Source organism: Diadema antillarum, unplaced genomic scaffold (assembly GCF_040938485.1).
Source record: "Diadema antillarum isolate AM-2024a unplaced genomic scaffold, OU_Dant_1.0 scf00000130, whole genome shotgun sequence".
Taxonomy (NCBI): domain Eukaryota; kingdom Metazoa; phylum Echinodermata; class Echinoidea; order Diadematoida; family Diadematidae; genus Diadema; species Diadema antillarum.
Window position 1 is genome coordinate 475,001 of NW_027271019.1, and position 24,208 is coordinate 499,208.

Consider the following 24,208-nt stretch of genomic DNA (forward strand, 5'->3'; position numbering starts at 1 on the left):
GCCCAGGTGTCGGGGGCAGAACGTAAGGCTGGAACCGGAATGACAAGAAGCGATGTGACAAGGTCAACAAGAGCCAGGCTTCCTAATAAGATATCTGTAGATCGACTGGACGAGTTTCGTTTATAGAGGACAAGGATGACCATAGCATTGCCAAACAGGCCCAGAAGAGCTGATGTGAGCTGGAGAATGTTCCACCAAGTCCACTCAAGGGGGTACCACGACCACGGAAACAACTCATGCGATTTTTCGATTTTCATCAATCCTTCAACGGTGTTGATGATAGCATCGGATGTCGAGATGACAACAGTTGTATCATTCCAGAGATCAACATCTCGGACCGAGTCCTGCTGAATGTTGGCCGAAGACTGGGTCAAGTCAATGAGGCTCCTGCTGGACTTGGTTCTTGCAGATAATGTCTCTATGTTTGATTCGATGAGCAAAGAGGAATGTGTAGCCATATCGTGATCTTTATGCATCTGCTCTTCGGCGCTGGCATCATTGGTAAGAAGCATAAGAGCGAGAGGAAAAATTATCAGGATTTTTTCCGCTGCCATATTACCTCCAATGATGATACGATCTGTGAGTAAGATTATTTAGAGACTATTTTAGACGACAAATACATCACACCGAAAAGTATCATTCTTTGAGACGAACGGAGTTCTAATCGATATAATGGATAGGCCTAATGGAAGATAAAGACACTTTCTAAATTTCTCACGTACGTAGTAGCTATAGAGAACGACGACTTCTGAAGTCCAGGGATTGGTCAGGACGTGCGTGCTATTTCATGGCTTGTTTTGGAAGATGTTTATTTTTGATATTGAAAACCCTACAGAATCTATCATTTTTTGTACATTGCATGCTTTTGAAAAGTTTTACAGACCTGATCCTCCAAAGACCAAAACACATTTTTGTACAAGTCTTTATAGCCCAGAATGTGTAATTATATTGCTAGTCGGAAGTTTAAAAGAAGTCGGAAGAGAAAAAAATATACTTCCTCCCCATTTGAAATAATAATGATGATGATAATGATAATAATAATGATAATAATAATGATAATAATGTCTTCTTTATCCAGGGTATCTTCCTCAGTGTTGCCACGGCTACCAGATGGCCCTGCCATTATCATTACCTTATAGCGGTGCCAGGTACATATGTGTCGAGAGGGATAATAGGGTAAAAACATCTTGTCCAAGGACGTAACACTGGTCGGGAATCGAATTCGGGTCCTACAATTGGGAGTCGGGAGTCCTATCCGCTATGCTACAGCGCCCCACCTGAATTATGATACGCTATAGACTACAATTGTTAAGTAGATCTTGATATTTCTTGATTTTCTACTACCATGTTAATGCAAAAATGATTGCCTTTGTCCTGAAAATGTGTTATCTTGAACAGAAGATGTGAAACAGAATAGCGAGTAAAATTTTAGTAATATAAACATACTGCAACAACGTTCCCGAACATACAATCATGCAGGCAAGTGATACGCACCTGTTGAATTTTAATCCACACAGTAATCTCCGCTCTGATATACAAGACAGTCCGTTTAAAGGCTGATGGCTTTATTTGAAGGATCCGTTGACAGTGACTGGATATTAATGTGATACATGAACCAATGCCATCTTATAGCCATCCGAGCTGGGAGACGCCCGAGTGCGCATGCGTGAACGTTGTGGAGAGACATAATGTGTCCATTAGTTGAAACACAAAATATTAAACAAATGTAATGAAGCTCCTGCCTTATAACTGTAGTTCCTGCCCAAGGCTTCCACTGTTTTCCGAATTCTGATCATTTTTATGAAATGTGCTGTACAGAAGCTTGCTATTACATCCGTATTGTCATTTTTACTGGACTAGGGGGTCCCATTAGTCATTCTTTCAACACAGCAGGTTGTGTTGATCTACTGATCTACTGTTTAGGAGAAAGGCTTTTATTTGTAGATTATACTCTCTTTGGTGATCTGCTGTATTCGTCTTCTTGTAACTTCGATATCTGTCCAACATCGGTATTTCGTTATCTTTGATATTTTGCGTAATGGGTTAGCCACGATGCTTAGTACTTTTTCAAGGTTATGACTGTACCAGTGCATGGCCTTATACTGCTATTATTATAAACAACAACTGTTAACACCTATAGTTGGCTCCTTAGTACATGATAGAGTCCTTGTGAGATTAAAAAGGAAGGCATGGACAGTACAGGGACTCCTGAAAATTGGCGTTGACATCAAGACATTAAACTGACCTGGCCATTAATAGAGAGTATAAAATTTCGATGTGTATGTTGATACCGCTAGCGTTGTTTTCAATGTGCAGTCATAATCCTCATAATATTGTTTGTGGGTCTCTTGGCTGAAAAGACTTATATTGTGTCACCAATTTCAGTCCGAAATTACATCATTTACATCATTTTACATCATTTTAAAGATATGTATATTTCATATTATAGTATTCATTCATATCCTACCCGTCATGCAACAGATTATCATTTGGAAATCCCTAAACTCATTATAGCTCAAAATTGCATAAGACACCGTGGTCCAGATGTATGGAACTCATTGAATGATGACCTTAAACGCAGTTCTTCTCTACAATGTTTTTAATCATCTTATAAAAAACGTTCTTCTCGCAATGTACCACTCGAATTAGAAATTACGCTTTTTGTTTTATTGTTCCCACCCCCTGAACACTGTATACATATCTCATCGCTTTTCTTCTCTTCTCTCTTTCCTCTACTCTTCCTATTCGGGTACCTTATTCTCTGGCTTTGTTTTGTTTTGTTTTGTCCTTCTTTCGTCTTTATACATTCCACCTTGTGTTGTCCTTTTTGGTCAAATGACATTTAAAATACTTTAAAGATTTACATTATTTGTTCGACGTGTTTATAATTGTTTCGTTCCTTCCTTTAGTTAAATAAAAAATTGTGACAAGGCATAATTTGTTCAGGGGCCGCGGCCGCTGAACAAAATAAGCAAAATGCTTGACTTGGACAACGGCCCGTTGTCCAAGTCAAGCGTTTTGCTTATTGATAACGGTCTCCTCCACCTGTACACTTAACCACGTGTTAAAGATCTGAAATGATATTTATGTATTATTTCACATGATTATATATTTGTAATGCGACGTTTTGTTTATATTTTCATGACTTGTGAATAATATGTTCGATATTGTTATACTTATTTTCTGTTATGTACAAGTGGAGAAATAAAACTTACTGAAACTGAAACTGAATTTTTGTCATGCTAACTTTTGATAGATAGGTATTTTTGTACTTCACAACATACAATGAATCTAAATGAAGAAAGCGGTTACTGTAAAATATAGGAAAATATAAACTTTGGTTCAGAGAATGCTGATATGTGAATAAGTTGAATACTCACTATACATAGATTGAAATTGGATTTGAAAATAAGATACTCCTAAAAAGTGTAGGATTCTGAATATGAAACATCTCAGAGAAAATCTTATACTGATCTTCTGTTGGTTTCATGATAAAAGTTTTTCTTTACTTTTTATGTACACAAAGTTAGTGAGCAAAAATACGGATGCAAATATAAACATTGGACGGATTTGCAGCTAAGAAACACCTTTGGGAGAAAGTAAAGATGAAAATATCTACTGAACAAAATAACAATTTTGTGGAAGATCAATAAAGTTGAAGAAACTGATGAATAAATGAATAGTGAGAAACTAGATCAGACGTCAAATGGTGAAAGGAATCCGACCATAAAAGTTGTTGTTGTTTTTTCTTGAAAATATGGTATGGTATGGAAGACAAATTCAACTATGTGTTAACTCAAGATCCTTGTTATCAATGTTTGCTATAACCAAAATTCATATTTATAGCATATTAGAAAAAAAAGAAATATGAGATTTAATACAAGAGTTGACATTCCGTATATCTTATTCGAAAGTATTTGAGTGTTATGTATTGATTATAATTGTCATCTTTCAAAAATCATCTTTTATCATTATCATCTTAATTTTCCTTTTTGGCAGGCAGGAAGTTTCGTACCTTATTTGAAACACATTTACTAAAAAATGGAACATAACAAAATAACTGGACCACTTCCCCGGGAGCGTGAAAGACGTATGACGAGTTTTTGAAAGTGACATATACGAATGCGACACAAGTGGCATTGTGAATGTAAGTCTTTTTAGCCTTCCACGCCTTTTTATCGATCAAGATGGTTACCTGCAGATGACATAGTATCGATTTAAACCAGTTGCCATAAAAACAAAAATAAATGTGCCCACGTCCGTTTGCTATGAATCTGGCACTTAGAATGCAACTCTTCTCAGTACTTCCTTATCTTCATTTTCCTTTCACGTCTGAAATCAATACAGCCTTCTCAATAATATTCAGACCGAGGACAAAGCGCCTGGTGAAAATTGATGCGAGCACTCAAAACTTCTGGCCCGATAAAAGAAGAAAATTCTCTTCATCCTTTCTATCTCTCTATCTGTCTGCGTGTGTGTGTGTGTGTGTGTGTGTGTGTGTGTGTGTGTGTGTGTGTGTGTGTGTGCGTGTGTGTGTGTGTGTGTGTATTATAGGGTTATCTTTCTCTATCTATCTCTCTCTCTCTCTCTCTACGACCGCCCACACAGGCTATAGTCCAGGCTAGGCTCCATAGAAAGTGCACCTAACCTTGTTTTTTGATATATACAATGTTTTTGATGGTTTCTTGTCAATTCGAGGGTGCTGATTCCAAATCTGATTGATGCCACTCCCGTAACCTTGAGCATGTTCGGTAAAATGCGAAAATCCAAAATGGCCGCCAGATATGCTACCAGTAATTTGGCCATGATAATCCCAATTATGTCAATTTTATGACCGATTATCCCATCAAACTTTTTGCATTTTTGTTCCTTGAGCAATTGTATTTGGACATGCACGAAAAATTTCATTTGAAGTAGGTACATTTAATATCTTAAGCTTATTTTTCAATTCAAAATGGCCGCCACTCCTATACTCATGTACTATATGAATGGCAAAAAAAAAAAGTGCATAGAAATAGAAGACGAATTTGCTGTATTTCCAGTCAGATACCTACGCTGTTATCCAGTTTTGCATGTGCAATGCGAATTTGATGAGTGCCACTAGCAAAACAAGCAAACAAACAAACAAACAGAAAATATATTGTTTGGAGGCTTTTATGTTCTGCTCAAAACAAAACTTCAAAATGGATGCCACTCATATACCCTTGTACAATATTAACGGCAAAATGTACATGGAAATAAACACATTTTTTTTTCTCTCATGCAGCTACACTGTCCATCAATTTGGGTGCTGATTAGAAATCAGAAGGTTGTTTCTAACAAAAAGCTGTTTTATTTGTGATGCAAACATCAAAATTTGCTACCTCAATCTGGATTTTTTCCATGTTTTCCCTCGGAATTTGGGGAAAAAATACCACCAAGACTTGAATTGACGCCAACATCAAGATTCTTGTTCAGGAATTAATAGATATGAATGTTTGATACTTATTTGCCTTGAAATGTTCAACATCATAATATTCACTCTGATTTACTGAAGCTGAATCTTAGATGATGACACAAATGATATTTCTAAATTAATGTCTTGTTCTACATTATCTAAAAGCGATATCATAAAAACTTTTCAATCCCCTCTTCCGAGAAAGAACACGAGGCAGGGAAAAGTGGAAAAAAGGGACCACCTCACTTCTTCTCGTCAAATCTCTCTCTCTCTCTCTCCCTCTCTCTCTCTCTCTCTCTCTCTAATGCCCAAAAGTTTTTTTTTGCTAACCAAGAATATGATTTGCTTGAAAATACAAATGACAAATGATATTCTGTCTTATCTGTATATCGCAGATCAGATTTACCACTGGTTCTGTGAATGCATGATTTTTCACGTATTTGCTCAAGGCTGTTTAAATGTAACAGCATGTACTTGTGTTTGGAGGATTGCAGAGACTTTGGTAGAGTATTGATAGTACATTATCCACCATATTTTTATATCTTTTTTTAATGGTAAACAGAAAAACAGGAAACAGAAAGTCATCACACCACAGTAGTCTTATTTTGTAACATCCAACAATAATTTCATATTTGTCTAGGAATGCAATCATTGAATGGAGTCAAGGCATAATAATATGATGCTGAAAGATGCATATTATAAGAGTGAGTAGTTGTCAGGAGCATTGCTACTTCCATCGGGAGAAAATTAAGTCTGCCTTACCCCACACGACTGTGGGAAGCGCCTAGTTACTCCTACTGAAACAGATTTGTCCTTATATGTAGGCACCTATTATCATTCAACATGCTCAAAATAACATCAGGTAATCTTAATTTCGTGCTTGCCACTGTACAATTGACACATTTTTGTGTCTGGAGAAGAGTACTTTGCTCAAACCTTACCTTCAGCGATGAATTCTTAAATTATGGAATATTTACCAATGTTAGTACAATGCAGGTAATTCGTGATGGATATACGTGTAATGGGATGGGTCCATTTTAGTCAAGGGGCTTGTTTCACACCTGTTTGCCCCCACCTCTGCTGCTGCCCAGCCCTCAGTTCCGTGACCCCTGCAATCCTGCAATCCTTCAATTGCCTTACAAGGTACTTAGGGGTCAGTGGGTGATCTTGCCATAGAGACAGGGTGAAGATATGGGGACTTGCTTGAGCACTCCTTTACAGAAGATCCAAAGCCCAACCTTACCGTTAACCATCCACAGAGCTGTCTGACAATTGGCATGCTGACATTGTTCCAGCCATGGTAGGTTAAAGGCTTCACTGTTCTCGAGGTAGATGGAATTTACCACCAGTTTTCTCGGAGTGAATGTGTTTGCGTATGATGTCAAGGGACCCTCTGAGATCTGTAAAGTGCTGCCTCATTCTGAAAACCCTGCTTTAACAACTTCACATTGCTTGTCTTTAATCTTCAGCACTTGCAGATTCAGGATTGCGCAGACCAGCGGTGTCAGGACTCTGAATGATGGCCTCCTCCAGGGTGGCTGTAAACTAACTCCACTCCTTTTTTAACATGGTGACATGACAATCACTTCATGCAGGAAGTTTGCTCGTGCAGATTATCTTGCCCTTACGTCTCATAGATGGTCCTTGGATGACATCAGCCAAGTACTGACCCATCTCAAGACAATAGAGGAGTATTTACTTCACCTTCTGGAGACTTTGACTCAACCTTTACAAGATTACCATCAGGCCCACGCCTTCCATCTAAGTAACCATCTTGCCAACGCTATGTTCAAGGTAGCCTTCTGTGGCAAGCCTTCCAAGCATAGACTATGGAAATCCACCCTCCTTCACTGGCACTCGATAACTCTCCCTCCTTACGCTGGAAGGATAGGATGGCAAGTGTCACCAGTACCGTCTACGCATACCCTGACCTTCCAATGACGATAACCGAGGGCATTTCATGAAGCGTTTTGTCTGACAAATTTGATCTCATTCAATCAGATGCAAGGATTTTAGTAGCTAATAGCAGTTTGTTAAAAAAAAAATCTGACAAAACGCTTCATGAAGTGCCCCCCCCCCCCCCCAATAACCTGCCATCAATGCGTCTGAAATCCCACAAGCCAACCTAGATTTCCCTCCCATCACTTGAAAGCTTTGACCCCAAACTGGATGGCGCAGACGCTGGTCTGATGCCATCTCTGATACCACCCGAGTTACCTACAATACTGTCTCTGTGTGAAATTGTGTTTAACATTGTAAGGCTTATGAATATTAAATGCTCCAAACTCCATTCATAATTCCTAGTAAGAATCCTAATTTATATGGTAAATTTGGGCCTTTTGCATCATAAAAGAATGACTTTTTGTTCAGATCATCCTTGAGATATATGATTAGCACTAAATCTTAATAAACAATGTAGCTGCATGTCAGAAAAAAACTACAGAAAATTGGCTTTCTATTTCGACATATATTTTTGCCAGTCATATTGAACAGGAGAATAAGAGTGGCGACCATTTTGAATTTTTGCATTTAGAAGAATAAAAATACATGTAGGCCCTCTATATTGTAAGTGGTAGCCAATATATTTGTATTGCACAAGCAACACTTTAAAACAGCGTAGGTACGGGACTGGAAATACAGTAAATTTGTTCTATATTTCCATGCAATTTTTTTGCCATTCATATTGTACATGAGCAGAGGAATGACGGCCATTTTGAATTGAGTTTTAAATACTAAATGAACCTATATGAAATGAAAATTCTCTTGCAAATGCAGATGGAGAAACTCTAGGAACATAAATATACAAAGTTTGGTGGAATAATTGGTCACAGAATGGTCAATATTGTGATTATTGCTACCAAATTAGCATTTTGGGTTTTTTGCATTTTGCCAAAAATGCTCAAGGTTACGCGAGTGGCATCAATCAGATTTGGAACCAGCACCCTCGAATTGACAAGAAACCATAAAAAAACATTGTATATATCAAAAAAACAAGGTTAGGTGCCTTCTAGCCTGGACTACTACTATGTTTTCACGTTAGTTCTGCCTTGCCTCGACCACCCCCATCCTCCATGTTCTCCAGGAAGTACGAGATGGAGATAGGCTTGACCATCAAAACACCGTCAGCATTAAAAGTTCTTTATTTCTAGGCTAATTCTGTATAATATTTTTTCGTTCTTAAGTCTCAAGAGAGTGTGCAAGTTTATAAAAGTTATAATATATCATATCATAATACATGTATATCATGATATGAATATAGAATTCAAAATATTCTTAAACCCTTATGTTAGAGAAACGTTGTTCGGAGTTATATGTGATATTTGCCCAGAATATGTAAGTTTATAGTTGTTGGATAAGCGAGAAGATTTCTCCTTACATGTCGTTGATCCATTGCCTGTTGACGTGTTTACTGATTTGATCTGCTGAGAGAATGAAGAAACATAAAGGGGTTTGTTGCGAGTACGAATTTTCCAGCATGCAGGAAAATATTCTGCGGGCGGACAAGGATGTTGACGAGTTTCGCACTTGCGTCTTACCTGCTAGAGGCGTGCTACTTACCTGCTACTTGTGTGTATTCCGTGTTATCTACGTGAGAGCTTGGAAACCGATCCGTTTTCAGCTACGAGCGACATACGGGGACTGTGAAGTACCTGCGTTGCAGCAGCGAAGTACCTGCGTGGGAGTTGCTTGCGAGGTGCTGCTGCTAAGGGCCTCTTACTGGTGTTCTGCGTGTACCTCTGCGGGCAAACCCCCGCGACTCACCCGGGACAAGTTTTTAAGCATGCTCAAGGCTTTGTCAAACCGTGTCTGGGGAAGCCTTGTGGGTTGACTTGCAGGAAAAATTTTTGCTACTCGGAGTTCCCTGCAGTTAACCCGCACCTGACAGTACCAACACGTATCTCGCCCGTAGTTGCCCGGAGGTGGGCATGCAAGTCCGATTTACCCGCAGCCAGGTTTTGAGCATGACCAAAACTTTTCCGGATGAGTCGCGGGGATTGCCCGCAGAGGTCCACGCAGAACACCAGTACGAGGCCAGTAGCTGCCGCAAGTCAAAGGTTGACCGGCTTGAAATACGTAGGTTGCCCATGGATCAATGCCTATGTGCCGGAAGCGCAGGTCATCTGCGGGCATTCTACGAGCATAATACGGGTGTTATACTGGCCAGGGACGGTGTCGATACTGCCAATATCCGTGTAGCTGGTCAGTTCTGCGGGCTTGGAGCGAGCTATACGAGCAAATTGCGTGCCTTTCGGCTGGATAGTTGAGAGTCGGCTGCGGCCAAGATAATGACATTATGTGGGACTTCTGCCATATCAAATTCCTTCAGAGGAATTCCTTCACCGAATTGTCAACCCTCACTCGCTACCCATGCGTCTGACACGCAGGTCACACGGAATACACGTATTCTAACCATTTGCAAACCTTTCTGCGAGCATTTACCTATCCATCATCATTTTTATCTTTAATGTGAATAGCATACCGATTTCAAGGCGCTCTCCGACAGGTCTTAAATCGGTTTACAAACGGTCTGCAACCTGTTGGTAACCGGTTGGTAGCCAGTACCCAATAAACACTTTTAGGGTTTGGTAGCTGATTGGTTGCCGATGGTCACTAGTAGATTTTGGTCGCTGGTAGTCGGCTAGTTTGCAGTCACAAACCCTTGTCATTCGTGAAGGAGTTTTAATTCTGCCAAAACTTTTCCTTCAGGGTCTTTGCATGTACATGTACTGAGTATAAGCCCTCCAGCACCGTAACTGCTGCAGCTGCTGTTACACACGGCCTTTGGGACAGTGTCAGTGGGTCATGTCGTCTTTTTGGCGCAGACTCCTTTACAACCGACAAGGGTTTGTGCCTGCATACCAAGGGGCTATAGTCTTCGCGAATGTGTAGATCGTCAGAAACTTATACGTTGCAGATCCATTTCTCACACCACCAACGATATGAATACTACTACTATTCACTGCTTCTACTACCACTACTACTGCTGCTGCAACAACAACAACAATGACGACGGCGACGACTACTACCACTGCTGCTGCTGCTGCTACTTCTACCATTGTGAATGAGTATTCGTATAATGACAACAATAATAATAACAATATAGTGTACATCATCATCTGGCGCATAATATTATCATAATTGTTACTTATGTGATCATGATTATAATAATATCAGTGATAATAATGATTTATTTGGATGCAGATAATACTAACGATGATATCGACTGTGAGAAAACAGTGTTGATGAGGCTGATAGAATCACGTGTCAGCCGACGATGGAAGCATATCTTTGATATGTTTGCAAAATCAAGAGACACTGTGTCTTATACCTTTGCTTTTAATATAAATTTGATAATCCAAAGGAAAAAAAATGATACTACCTGTATATAGGCCTACTGAAGGACTACTGAACAAGACAGCTGTTTCTGAAACAATGCTATTATAGACCTACTTGTAAGCAACCAGGACGCAATATATATATAGTGTGTATCATCTCAAAACATGCATGATGTAATTAGAAATAAAAGGGTAAACACTGAGCGATTGAAACAAATTGTGTGATACATTAACAATTGTTTTCGGCGATTTGGACGTGCTGTGAAGGATTGATACCTTCACGCATCGGCTGTGTTCTGCCGCCGAATTCCCGAAGCCCCTGGACGGAATATGACGCGGACTTCCAAATTGTTACGTATTGTTATCCTATGTAGGGTTGAAAGCAGCAATGAAGCCAAGCTTTTATGCAAATTGCGACTTTGCAGTTTATGCTGTCAGAGCGGAATGATATTCCTCCAGTCGGCCACACCTTAGACATCAACTGTCCGCACTTTACAATACGGCTTTACAACTGTCATGAGTGTACCATTCATCACATCTCATCACTACCAATGCTATATGTGTAATAACGTTTTGGGATGTTTAATAATCTGTAGCATTCACTTCAAGATAATCTCAATTGCGTCAGAACCCAGACCGAGAATTCAGGAATCATAGGTAAGAAGCTTGTTTTTGTTTGTTTGTGTGTTGTTGTTTTTCTTTTTGCAACTTTAGTCCATCTGGTGTTAGTGGAGTTAGTGGAGATTTCGTGACAGCATCGCTAGAAATGCTGTCACCAAAACCACACTGTGTTCCCTAACTGTTTGCTTTTGAAGAAATAAAAAAAGGACAAAATGACTAACGTGCAACAAAACAAAAATGTAGATTTGTGTGTTACAACTTTCTTCCATGGAGAAGGAGGTAAAGAAAAATTATTTGAACTCCTCATTTCTCATCTTTCAAGATTCTTCTTCCAAGAGTGCCAAGTCTGCCAACGGTCCACGCAGGGCCCTGTTTTGTAAAGAGTTAAGATTGATTATATAGTTGATTTCGATTGAAAGTCTATGGCAGCCTGTGTGGAAAGGACATTATAATCGATTACATCTTTTGATAAAACGGGGCCCTGGAAGGTCTACTGTGTATATGCATGGTGTCTCTTAAAAGAAAAACTTCTCTTAAGCCTCTTTACACTGCAAAAAGTCCGGTGTTAAATAGTGAACACCGAGCTGGTGTTAAATTTTCGGTGCTCATTTATGGTGTTAAATTAACACCTACGGGTGTCATTTCCAAACTTTAAACTGTTTTTTGAAGAGTTTCTCAGTAACTGCACTTCTTGTTGATTTTTAATTTAAACAAGACGATCAAGAATTTTACATTAAAATACTAGATTTTTGAAAAAATGTGAAAATAAATTTACACCAAAGTAACACCAGCTGGTGTGGTCCCTTATTGAAGCTGGACGGGTGTTAAACCATTGATATTAACACCAGCAAATGTCAAATCAACACCATGTGGTGTCATTTTTGAATTAACACCAGTACAGTGTCAAAATAACACCAGGTACAGTGTCAAATTAACACCACAAAGTGTCAGGTGAACACTTTTCAACACCATCACAGTGCATTTTTAACACCTGTGGGTGTGGTCCTTTATTGAAGTTTGATCGGTGTTAGATTTAACACCCGTGGTGTTAAATCTAACACCGCTGTTTTTACAGTGTATGAAGTCATAAGATGGTGATGATTACAAACGTATGTTTGATAAATTTTGATTGGATTGGGTACTGTTAGATTAAACTATGGATATTTCTCTACTTTGACGACTATTATCGAATTGATTTTGATTGCACTGTGTTGATTTCCTGAGTGGCCCTCATTCCTAGAGGCTTGTCTTTGCCAAGTGTCTCTCTTTTCCAATAACACAATTATTTTTGAAGATTAGTTTCACATGTATATGCATATATCTATTGTTGTATACATTGTATTTTCCCTTGCAATTGTATGAACAAAAATGTGCTAGTAGAAATAAAATTTCATTTGAATTGAATTGAATTGAATTGAACCTAACTTAATAGGAATTGTACTTGAATGTACATTATGTTTTATTTCCCACAACTTGGACATTGCTTTTTCAGTAGTTAGAATGTAGGGCCTATATGCAATCATTGAAGTAACAATACAAAATGAACTTTAGAATCCAAATGTCTCACAGGCTCTTAAAATAAAGTCTGTCAGAATTATAATCATTGATTGACAGAATTGCGTCATTTTCTTTTTAACTACATGTACTCTCCTGACGGTACTGATCGAGGAATGAGGGAAAAGATTACTGACTTACAAACGGACGTCAGGGGTTCGAATCTTGTCAAAAGCTTACTTTCATTGGCGAGATGTTTTACGATTATTGTTGACCCTCGTGTTAACATGAGTACCTGGCAATGCCGGGGTAACCATGGTAACATGGCTCTGAGGAAGAGCAGGGATAACTTTTAACGATTTACCTTTAGGTAAAAACGACATCATTATCATTAAATTTTGTCTTTTGCATAGCAGGTACATGTGATCCTAATGTTTGCAAAAGTAAAATAAAACCTGCTTGTCTTCACTTTGCATTATCATGGAACAATGCATATTTTGATTAATCACTCACCTGTTTCAATTGTCAAATTCAAATGATATTGTACCCACTTAATTTGTTCAGTTGACTTTGTATTACATTAACGTATAAAAAAAGAAGTGGTGAAATGCAACCAGTCAATCAATTACTGGTGTTATAACTGGCATGTTATTGATATTATAACCTCCTTCCGTTTGTTTGCTTTCGTGTGCGGTCATGTACTTACGTATCTATGTTTATGAAAATTACAAACTAGTAGCATTATTTTGTGTAAATGCAATGTAGAATTATGGAGTGTATAGTGTAACATAAAAGAATATTTAATAGGTACAAGTAGCCTTTGATCGTCGACATGTGGAGTCAAATCTTTGATTTTTGTAGGAAGAGTAGAATTTTTAACAAGCACATTGTAAATACTCATTACTCCGTGTTTAGACGATTCATTCATTATTTAACTTGAATTTACCTGAATTTACGAAGCCATTTGTCAAAGTTACTTCAAAGGAATATGACTGTGGTTCAGGACTCACTAACCCCCTAATTGATAGCGTATAACATCTTTTGAAAATAAGCCTATTGTTTGTATAATTAACTCTTATGTTCTTGCGGGAATAGAAAGACAATGATGCACCTTCTCTCCTTCACTCAAGGTCCAAGAGTACATCAATACCGCGATGCAGGTTGCGCGACTTCATATTGCTATGATGGTAGCTGTTCTGGTATTACAGAAAGGTATGTATGTAGTTCCTGCACTAAGAATAGATAGACAGTATAAGATAGATAAAGCGATAGATAGATAAAACGATAGATAGATAGATAGATAGATAGATAGATAGATAGATAGATAGATAAATAGATAGACAGATGAATAGATAGATAAGATTGTTATGCATTTGAACATAATTGATTTATAAACGATATATGACTTGTCTAAAGCATTCGGCATTAATAGATCATACAAGTTGGTTGCTTAAGGTATCTTCAAGTATGGTTTGAGAAATAGTGAGCAATATATCTGATTCAATGGCTAAGTATCTGTCAGAATAATTATTAATGTTTGGACTATTTCTATTCCTTTTATAACATATCGTGATCAGGACTTCACCACCGTTAACATGGGGCAATGCTCACACATTATGCATCCCCGATGTCGGAGAAACACACGTATCCGCGCACTGCGGTACAGGTGCTGATTGAGGGGGGGGGGGTAGTCCTGCATGTTTCCGTTATCATACGGCAAGGTCTCTGTCTGTATATAACGTATATTTTTCTATTTGTAGTTACTATTGGTATACATAAATGTAAGCATCATCATGTTTCAAAGCAAAAATAAAAATGTGCCTTCACAGTTTTAAACACATTTGATTTTCCTTGATATTAATAAGCACAATACAAGTTAGTTTATATTCTTATGCAAATTTACAGACATAAAGGATCTATCTTTGAGCAAACCATTCGGTAGACCGACGCTTAACTATGAAATGAATAACTAGATATTCATAAGAAATTGCTAACAATGGAACAATTCTCTGTTAGTCACTTGAGATCTACAATTAAGTAATTCATTTTAAACTAGTGTGCCTATAATTTTCGCCATGGCAGTGTACACTTTTATCTTAATTATTTTCTCTCCTTTTTGTTGTTGGTGTCTATCTGTAAATGTCTTGTACTGTTAGACGTAGTTGATACAATCTGTGTTTTTTGATGCTACGCCCCTTTCTGTAATGATATAAACTATTATTGTCATTGCAACCAAACTTTCAACGTTATAATTTGGTAATGAACAAAATGAGTTTCACTTTGAATTAAATTGAATTGCATAAAAAATCCCATAAATCCCATTCTAAAGACTCCTTTAGTCATGGTGACTTTTGCAGTTAATTTAGGAATCACTGAACGATCGTGTGTAGGCCTATATATCAGAGGTATGCCGGTGTGATGAACTGTATACGCATGAATGAAGATAGGATGGATTGCATGCGTCATTTCATTACCACGTATTGTCGTTTGTCAGGGAATTGGTTGTTACTGGTATGTTATTTGATAGCTCTGGGTCTCCTACGTCACATCAAACTAAGAAAAAAAGTGGTGCAGTCCTGGAGGATAGTGCAATTACTGAATGCGTCCCTGTATTATTCATGGCAGGGGTGCCTGGGAGACTCCCCACCTCCTATATAGGCCACATTTGGCCACAACACACATTGATGGTTCTGGCATACTCTCCATAGAGATGTATACTAATAATATACTAGAGCGCGGACTGCGTGTGGCGCGTACGCAGTGTTCGTGTGCCGAGATGAAGAGGCCGCGCGCCATCTTTGTCCGGGCAAAAACAAGCATCGCGTCCGTGCAGCGCAGTAGTGGTGGACACGTGAACACGTATACAACAAGCGCTCAAACACGTATTGCCTTTCACAAAAAGATGAGGGGGTCGGAGATGAGAGAAGGAAACAACTCAAAAATTTAAGTTGCTAGCAATCTCTTATTATGAGTGGTAAAGAAAATGAAAAAAAAAACAAACTTTATTCTCAACGAGGTAATACTTTCAAGCCGACCAACACGACCATGGTCCATGCAATACAAAGGGTTCTCTTGGTCTCTAGACTGCCGGATGCCCCTTGTGATACAGTATACTGCGTCAATTTTTGTATTTTTTTTTTTTTGCAGTTATATTTTTTTTTCTGTATGAGGGCCGGGGACTGCATTCTATAGTCCTATCTGTGTATACGAGTGTTTCATTGTATTTCTATTTTTTTCTGGTGGTGGTGGAAATGAAATAAATCATTTTTATAAGTACGTGTAGCCATATTGGTTCCATGACATATTGATGTTCAAGCTCGAAATGCTAATGTTGAAGCTTACATAAACCCTAACCCAAATCATAACACCCACGGTGACCCTAATCCTAATCCTCACCCTGCCTTTCTTACAAGAACCAAAAGCCCAATCAGACCCATGATGGTAATTCTATTTTCAGAAAGATATCAATGCCGGAGCATATGTCCTGTAACCAGGCATATATTACGTATTCTGAGCTTTTCTCACACTGTCTTAGTGAAATTAACTGCTGGTATAGCAAAGGGTGGAGGAACGATTTTTTTTTTTTTTTTGGGGGGGGGGGGGGGCTCAAGGGCCAAATAGGGCACTTAGAAATGAGCACTTTTTTAACTTAAAAAGGGGAGTTTTGGTTTTTTGGTTTTTTTTTAAATGGGGCAAATGCCCCCTCCCCCGTTCCGCCGACCTTGCATATCTGCATATATTTATGTACTGTATTAGCTATCTATATTATAGTAGCAACAGATCGAGAATAGCTGAGGGAGGGCGGAGTGCCCCTGACGAATTTTGCAAGACCTTTTCTTTTTCCTTCTTTTTTTTTGCCTTGAATCAATCTGTTTAACACACACTATAAATGTAATTTTAGTTACTTGTGAAAGGAAACTCCGCTCCCCTTCTTTTCTCCTGTTTCTACATCCAAAAGCAGCACATGAACCAGGCATTTTGCAACATAGATCTATGCTACTTTAAGTAGAATTTGCAAATTTAAGAACATTTTTCGATTTCAAAACTCCAATGGAGACCTTGGAATAGATGCTAGCCTACTGCCGTTGCATCCCGTCGTCGATCTCCCTGCATGCTCCGCTAGCGCTACACGTTATCGGTACGGTCGCTAGTCGAAATTTTGCCCGGACCAAAATGGCGAACGCCTCCTTCTATCGGTCACAGGGATTTTACGGAGTCCGCCCTCTAGTGTTCTTAGTATACATCTCTATGATACTCTCGGAACACACGCACGCACACACACACACATACATACACACGCACGCACACACATGTACATCATACATAGGGGATGTCTAGTAACTGATCAGTGGGAATCAGTGGGAATGCTGAAGGATGATTGTTCCAGTCCTTGTGGGATTCATTTAAGAGTACACTATAATGATTATAATATCTATTGTTGTGTGAAAATTATTTGCTTCAGAATGGTCTCATATTGTCTCACCGCAATCCCACTACCCTTGTAAGCATAATGGATAATGAATTGAAATCTGTTCAGTCCTGGATTTACGCGAACAAGTTATCTTTAAATGTTGATAAAACACATTATATGTTATTTAGCAATTCCCTGCAAGTTATTCCTGATGATGTTAAGATTAATGATGTTAATCTAACCCGAGTAGATAGTACCAATTTTTTAGGACTTTACATCGATAGCGACCTCTCCTGGAAAACTCATTTTAATTTTTTAAGCAAAATTGTGTCAACAAACACAGGAATCCTAAACAAACTGAAATATTTTTTTTGCCCAACCATATTTTGCAGATTGTATATTCAACCATGATTTCCCCATATCTTAACTATGGAATTCTTGCGTGGGGTAACGCATCCAAATACTTGCTGGATTCGCTTTTTCTTCTTCAAAAGCGAGCGATCAGAACTATTAACCATGCTGGGTATTTATCTCACACAAACGCCTTATTTCTGAAAAATAAGATCTTAAAATTGATAGACTTGTTTGATTATAACTTAGGTATTTTTATGTATAAATTTTCCTCAAAAGATCTTCCTCATTTTTTTTTTGTACAGATGTTCATAAGAAACAATTCTGTCCACCACTATCCAACTCGCCAGAGTGACGCTTATCACCTTCCACGCACTCGAACAATTTTCGCTAAAAACACAATTATGTATAAAGGTCCAAAATACTGGAATGATCTCCCAACAGAAGTTAAAAGCTGTTTGTCATTATCATCCTTTAAGCGTAAACTCAGACAGCATGTATTGAGTAGCTACAACACACAAGTGCACTAACATTCCTTTTTATTATGCTCATGGCTGTTCTCTTATACTACTCGGTTGTTGCCATGTGAACAGACTCATGCATATATACATTTAGTTACATGCTCTCTCAAATTCATGCCCATCGGTGTTTTTCCTTCCACTTCTAGTAAGACCTTCGGTCGTGTCGCATAGCGTCATAGTTTCCCCTTCTTTCCTTCAATTTTTCATGCGGCATTGCAGCTGGCTGGTATATCACATATAGGAATTGCAATTGATTCATGCTTTTCATTTTTCGAATCTTTCCCCGTGTCTATGGAAGCCGGAATGTTTAAACGCTAAAATTATGTCGTATTCACACTATCACTCCCATGTCAAAATTGCTATTAGAGCAACTGCTATAGTGTGCAGCATGTGGTTACTTGTTCTCATTTTATCACACACATATATGTGAGAAGAATCTTCTGTACCCCCGATTATTAATAGTCATTCTCTTTTGTTTATCCTTACTTTTGGTCTTTAATGTACCCGTGCTCCTCATCCTGTTCCCCACACTAGGCTTTTGTTGGGACCTATGCACTCAACAAGCTTTGCTTTTTAGTAGGTTCCATCGTATTTCTCTTCGCATCCTTTGCTTTGATTGAAAATGACACATCGACCTCTATGTATTATGTTTGTATTCCTATTTCTTTGTGTATGCATCCAAGCTGGACATTCTGTATTATTATATTTTGTTATATATCATGTATTTTCCATCGAGAAATACGAAATAAAATCAAAAATTGAAATTGAATTGAAAGTTGAAATGTTCAAGTATGTGCAGTTTAGTGTTTCGGGGTTAGCATGCCTGTACAGTGACGGGGCCTTAAACTGCACATTACTTGAATATGAGACCATTCTGAAGCAAATAATTTTCACACAACAATAGATATATAATGTACTCTTAAATGAATCCCACAAGGACTGGAACAATCATCCCCAGCATTCCCACTGATTCCCACTGATCAGTCACTAGCCATCCCCTTTAATATACATCTATATGAAAACTTCACGCTGTCATAGAAACACAAATAATAGGTAAAGGTTGCTATGCACGATCGTGAGTTTAGATAGTTTTTATAGTCGCTGAGTTTTCACGCGCCAATACAGTCTGTTTTGTTTATGGAGTGAGGTTCCGTAGAAATCAATAAAAACATTCAGTCGAGGTATCAATGCTGTATGTCGTGATGCCGATCATACTTATATCAATATCTCGCCACTTTTCTTTCCTTTTCTGAGATCAAGAAGTCATTCGTTTTACAAACTGAATGAACTTTTTTCAGATTATGGTGATTTGTATTATTGTTTTCTTTTTAATCATGCATCAAAGAATGTGATTTTCTATGGTTGCTTGAAAAATATATAATAAAAGCAAAATCAAAATGTAGTTCTTAATTGATTTGTTTTTGGGGAATGATTTCAACTCGGTTAAGAATGATATGTTTTGTGGACAACATAATATGACACGCTTTGTCTGATGGGGTATCTGGATGCAGTTGAAATAAGGGGAATACGCAAACTTTCTTATTTTTGAAGGTATGCCGATGTCAAATGTGGGAATTTTCAGGTTTGATTGCGGTAATTCGAATGAGATAAAAAGAATTCGAAAAAAAAAACCACACACACACGGGAGCACGGTAATGAACTCTTGAATAAACAAGGTTCAGCAAAAACTGATGGGAAAATTCGTTGGGTGCTGCTTGAAAACAACTCTGAATCCTATTCGAATGCTACAGAAATGCGCGAGTATTTACTTGCAGATGTCCGAGAAATCACTCTGCTCCTTTGTTTTAATGACCTTAAAATGTCCGTTGTCTGATTATTTCTCCGGCAGTATTAGAACATCCTTATCAAACAAGAAACAAAGTGAAATCTTACTTAAGTGTTTCAGTGAGTAACACGACACTAGGGAAAAATTTTAATTTAATATTCGGGACCTCCTATAAGGAATCATTTGCCAAAGAATTTCACCAATATCTAATTGAGGAATACCAACTTGAAATTCAATTTCAGAAAAATTCATATGGGTCATTATTTTCACTTTATTCATTTTAAGCTCACTTGATATTTGTTACTCCTCTTCTTCTTTGTCGTGGTCATCATTTTTTATTCTTATTGTTAATATTGCATGAGTGTTATTATTCTACAAGATATGAGAGATGTATATTTTCAGTCAATTTGCTGATGTTGATTGATGTAATTAACCTTATGGGGCTAACCTTAATTAGCATAATTATGCTATTAGTTAGCACCCTTTACCAAGATGTATATAATATGTATCATTATGATTAATCAAAATACATATACCATTGAAACTTGGTTAATAAAATTGGTTTATTCACCAATGATTATAAAGATTCATATGCCGCTGACATGAACATGTTTATTTTTTGATGATGTAGCTTACTACGTTGAGACTGCCTCCGCTGGGAATGCCACTTGTTCCAGTGTCCCGAAAACTCTCTGTCCCAAGATTTTCTCCCAGAAGACAGGCAGTTATGTCCAATTGACACCCAAATACGTCCCATGTGACCATGCTCTATATGATGTCAAGATTCCGGGAGCAGCGAGAGGAAAGACAAACCTGTACTGTGCCCATCCCGGTAACTTTTTGCATTTATGTTGATTATTGATTGCTATGCCACTTTTTGACACAAATGTACAAATTATATATATATATATATATATATATATATATATATATATATAACGAAGAATTAGAATTTGGGTGATGAAACTCTTGCCTCCTTAAAGGCTTAAAGGCTTAAAGGCTGAGCCTCCTTATATTTCCTGCTAAATTGTGAAATAAAAAGAAATTGGTTTCAATCTATTTCGAGTGTGCTAAATATCTGCAATCTCTCACGTATGCAAGATTTTCAATAACCAGATTTGGATTCAGCACCCTGAAAATAGGGAAAACCATCGTTGTTGTTTGTTTGTTTTGTTTCGTTTTTCGTTAATCACTATTAATCTTGAATATCTAACAATCCTCAAGGATACAGAAGCTGCATCATTCAGATTCAGCGTCCTCGAATAAAGCATTTATACTCAATTCCAGCTTGTCATCATTCATAACGGTATACATGTTATACATAATAGGAATTCCCATTTCTTGTTGTCGTCAGCATGGTCAGTAATGTTTCAAAACCATCAAGGATGCAAGACTTGAATTATCCGGAACAAGATTCAGCATCCTCGAAGCAGAAAAAAGAAAACAGCAAAAACATCGGCTGGATGGTCAAACAAGGTTTAGCATCGGGAACCTAGATTTATCGGGACTTTTTGTGCTTCCAGCTATAAGGCTACTTTCGGCTCATGACCGACCTCAGTATTCTTAGAAAATGAATGAAATAAAGTCATTGTTAGAATGAAGCTATGAAAGTGAAAATGGATAAAGCGAAAAGAATTATCTGATGTTCCATCCAAGAATCGTAATCATGTGAGTTACCAGACTTACCATTAACTATACTTTTTGCACATGAAGTGAAGTACTAAAGTAAATTATTTTGAAAACGGTTTAGCAGCATGGCGATATTTGGGTATCTTCAGAGTTAGCATAATTCAAAGCGGTTTATCTAACATGTTGACAGTATAGTCTTAGCAGCAGTCAGAATAAGTTTTCTTTTGGTCTTTTTTTTTTGTTGCACTACACAAATAGACTGTGTGCCCAACCCCTGTCTGAATGGAGGGAACTGCTCGGAAACTCCGGATGGATTCACCTGCACGTGCCCGAGGTCGTTTGTCGGAAAACGATGTGTAGAGGGTATGTATGTTTTGCGTACACAATGTTGGTTATTATGCTTGTAACGGATGAACACTTCTTTTCATAACACATAAATTATGAATGCATGAATTATATACATGTAATATGAATATGTGTATACAATATACCACTCTACCTTGACCTGCGTACCTACTGTGACCTGTTCAGCCAATCAAAGACTTTCCCACCAGGAACCCAAATCCCCTTTGATCCTTCCTGAGGGTATTTAAGCCAGGTTTTTCCCTCCAATCACTCATTCTCTTGAAAACGGCAAGAACATGCTTGCTGAAACGTCGGGAGTGGGTATGCCCTTTTCTGCGCCACATACATGACCAAGAGAGAATACGTGGTGTACTCTACCATGTCTACCACCCAATCATGACATTTTTGCCTACGGGTAAGCAATTTTTCGCTCATGTTTGGTCTTAACTTTCCTGAAATGAAATGTTGTTAAAATGAAGCTAAGAAAAACAAAATGAAAATGAAGCGTAACCAGGCAAGTCTGTGAGTGACCATACTTACAATAACCAGAGAGGTGAAACCTGTCATAACTATATCTTTCCCACATGAAGTATATTCCCTAAAATAAACTAACCTGAAGAACAATTTACCAGCAGAGCTACATCTGGGAATCTTTCGAGTGAACACTCAACATAATGACGGAACGAAGTCTTAGCCAAAGTCAGAATAATTTTGTTTTGCTATTTTGCACCACAGAACCACCATGTGTGTCCAACCCCTGTCTGAATGGAGGGAACTGCTCGGAAACTCCGGATAGCTTCAATTGCACGTGCCCGAGGACATTTGTCGGAAAAAGATGTGAAGAGGGTATGTATGCATTGCGTACACAACGTTTGTTTATAGTAGCCGTAAAATATGAACGCTTTTCTTCATAAACACATGATGAAAAGTGATCAACAGCAATAGCATATATATATATATATATATAGGGTGTATATTAATAAACAGTTTTAGTATCTGTAGTATCAAGGTAATTACCGTTGGCTACGGAAGAACTTGGCAAAAGTTTCCGCGACAACGTCCGAGCAACAGTTTGTGTGGACCATTTAAATGGCAGGGTAGATGGCCCCGACGTTGTCACGGTAACTCGGGTTTGAAGGCCCGGCTAAAACAGGGCATTTGTGTCTGCTTCTACGACTTCATGTGTTTGTTTGCACATGTACAGAGGCTTGGTACACATGGGTAGACACAGACCCACATGGTTTTATGATTTGCGAATAGGATAGCCAGCTATAGGCCTGTAATTTTGAGGTGGGTATCTCATTTCCTTGGAGCTGGTGGGGATCCGTGTCTCGCTGGTGGCAGAATGGTCGTGAAGAAGCCTCTTCTGTTAGAGAGCAGCTTGGTCTCCGGGGAGTCGCGATAGAGTCGAACATGTTCGATTTTTTGTAGACTTTTTCCACTCTCCAGATGACCTCGGACATGTCTCCGCGACGTCTCCTTAGTTGCGGCTTTGTCTCCAAGACGTCCCTGCAACCTGGCCGTGATTAATGTTCATCTACCGGTGACGATGTAAATGACGCCCCCAGGAAAATGAATTATCATATTGTTTGGAAACGTCTTGGACGTTGCCCAAGAGTGGCCCTTTTGCGCCCCCCCCCCCCAGTTCATTTTGTCTTTTTTTTCCTTTTTTTTTGTGGGGGGGGGGTCGTGCGAGATCAGATGCGACACCCGAGGTGACGTGATAGATCCTTAAGAATGTCTTTTTTTTTAATTCGTGCAGAACGGGTGATTCTTTTGTTTCGCATCTCATTGCTCCTTTCAAATATTATGAGAAAAGGCAGTTTAACTGTTAATCTAAGCTTACAATTTCACACTTATCATACAATCATTTCATCCAATGTAAAGACGCAATTGATTTTTCTTTTGTTGTGAAAATACTCTTAAGTTTAATTTAAACATCACTGCAGCAATGACTAAAAATAGTGACTGCAACTTTGTGAAATAAAGTGTAATTGTGGTTTTTCTCACCTGCATGCTCCATTTCTAGATATTCCTTTTCAAGTGTTTCCTTTTATTTTTCGTGTCTAGAACTCGTCTGCCCTGGCAGTGATTCGTCGCATTCAGCCTCCTGCTATCTCTATCGGCAGGATCTCCAGACCTGGGAGGTGGCCAGGGATAAATGCCATGAATTAGGTGGATATCTGGTTGCTGTAGAAACGACAGGTGAACTGTCTAGTCTCGTGGAGGTAGTTCTCATCATCAAGCCCGGATTTTCTACCGCCTGTTTTTGGATGG

General features: G+C 38.4%; 1 protein-coding gene across 1 annotated transcript in view; it reads right to left on the bottom strand.

Annotated features, from left to right (window-relative positions):
* LOC139720600 (allatostatin-A receptor-like) overlaps positions 1 to 458 on the bottom strand; it is a 1,200-nt gene extending 742 nt beyond the window's left edge. Inside the window, exon 1 of the mRNA XM_071631956.1 lies at positions 1 to 458. This exon is cut by the window's left edge and continues 742 nt beyond it. Coding sequence (XP_071488057.1) covers positions 1 to 458 — 458 coding nt within the window.
* Between the last annotated feature and the right edge of the window lie 23,750 nt (positions 459 to 24,208).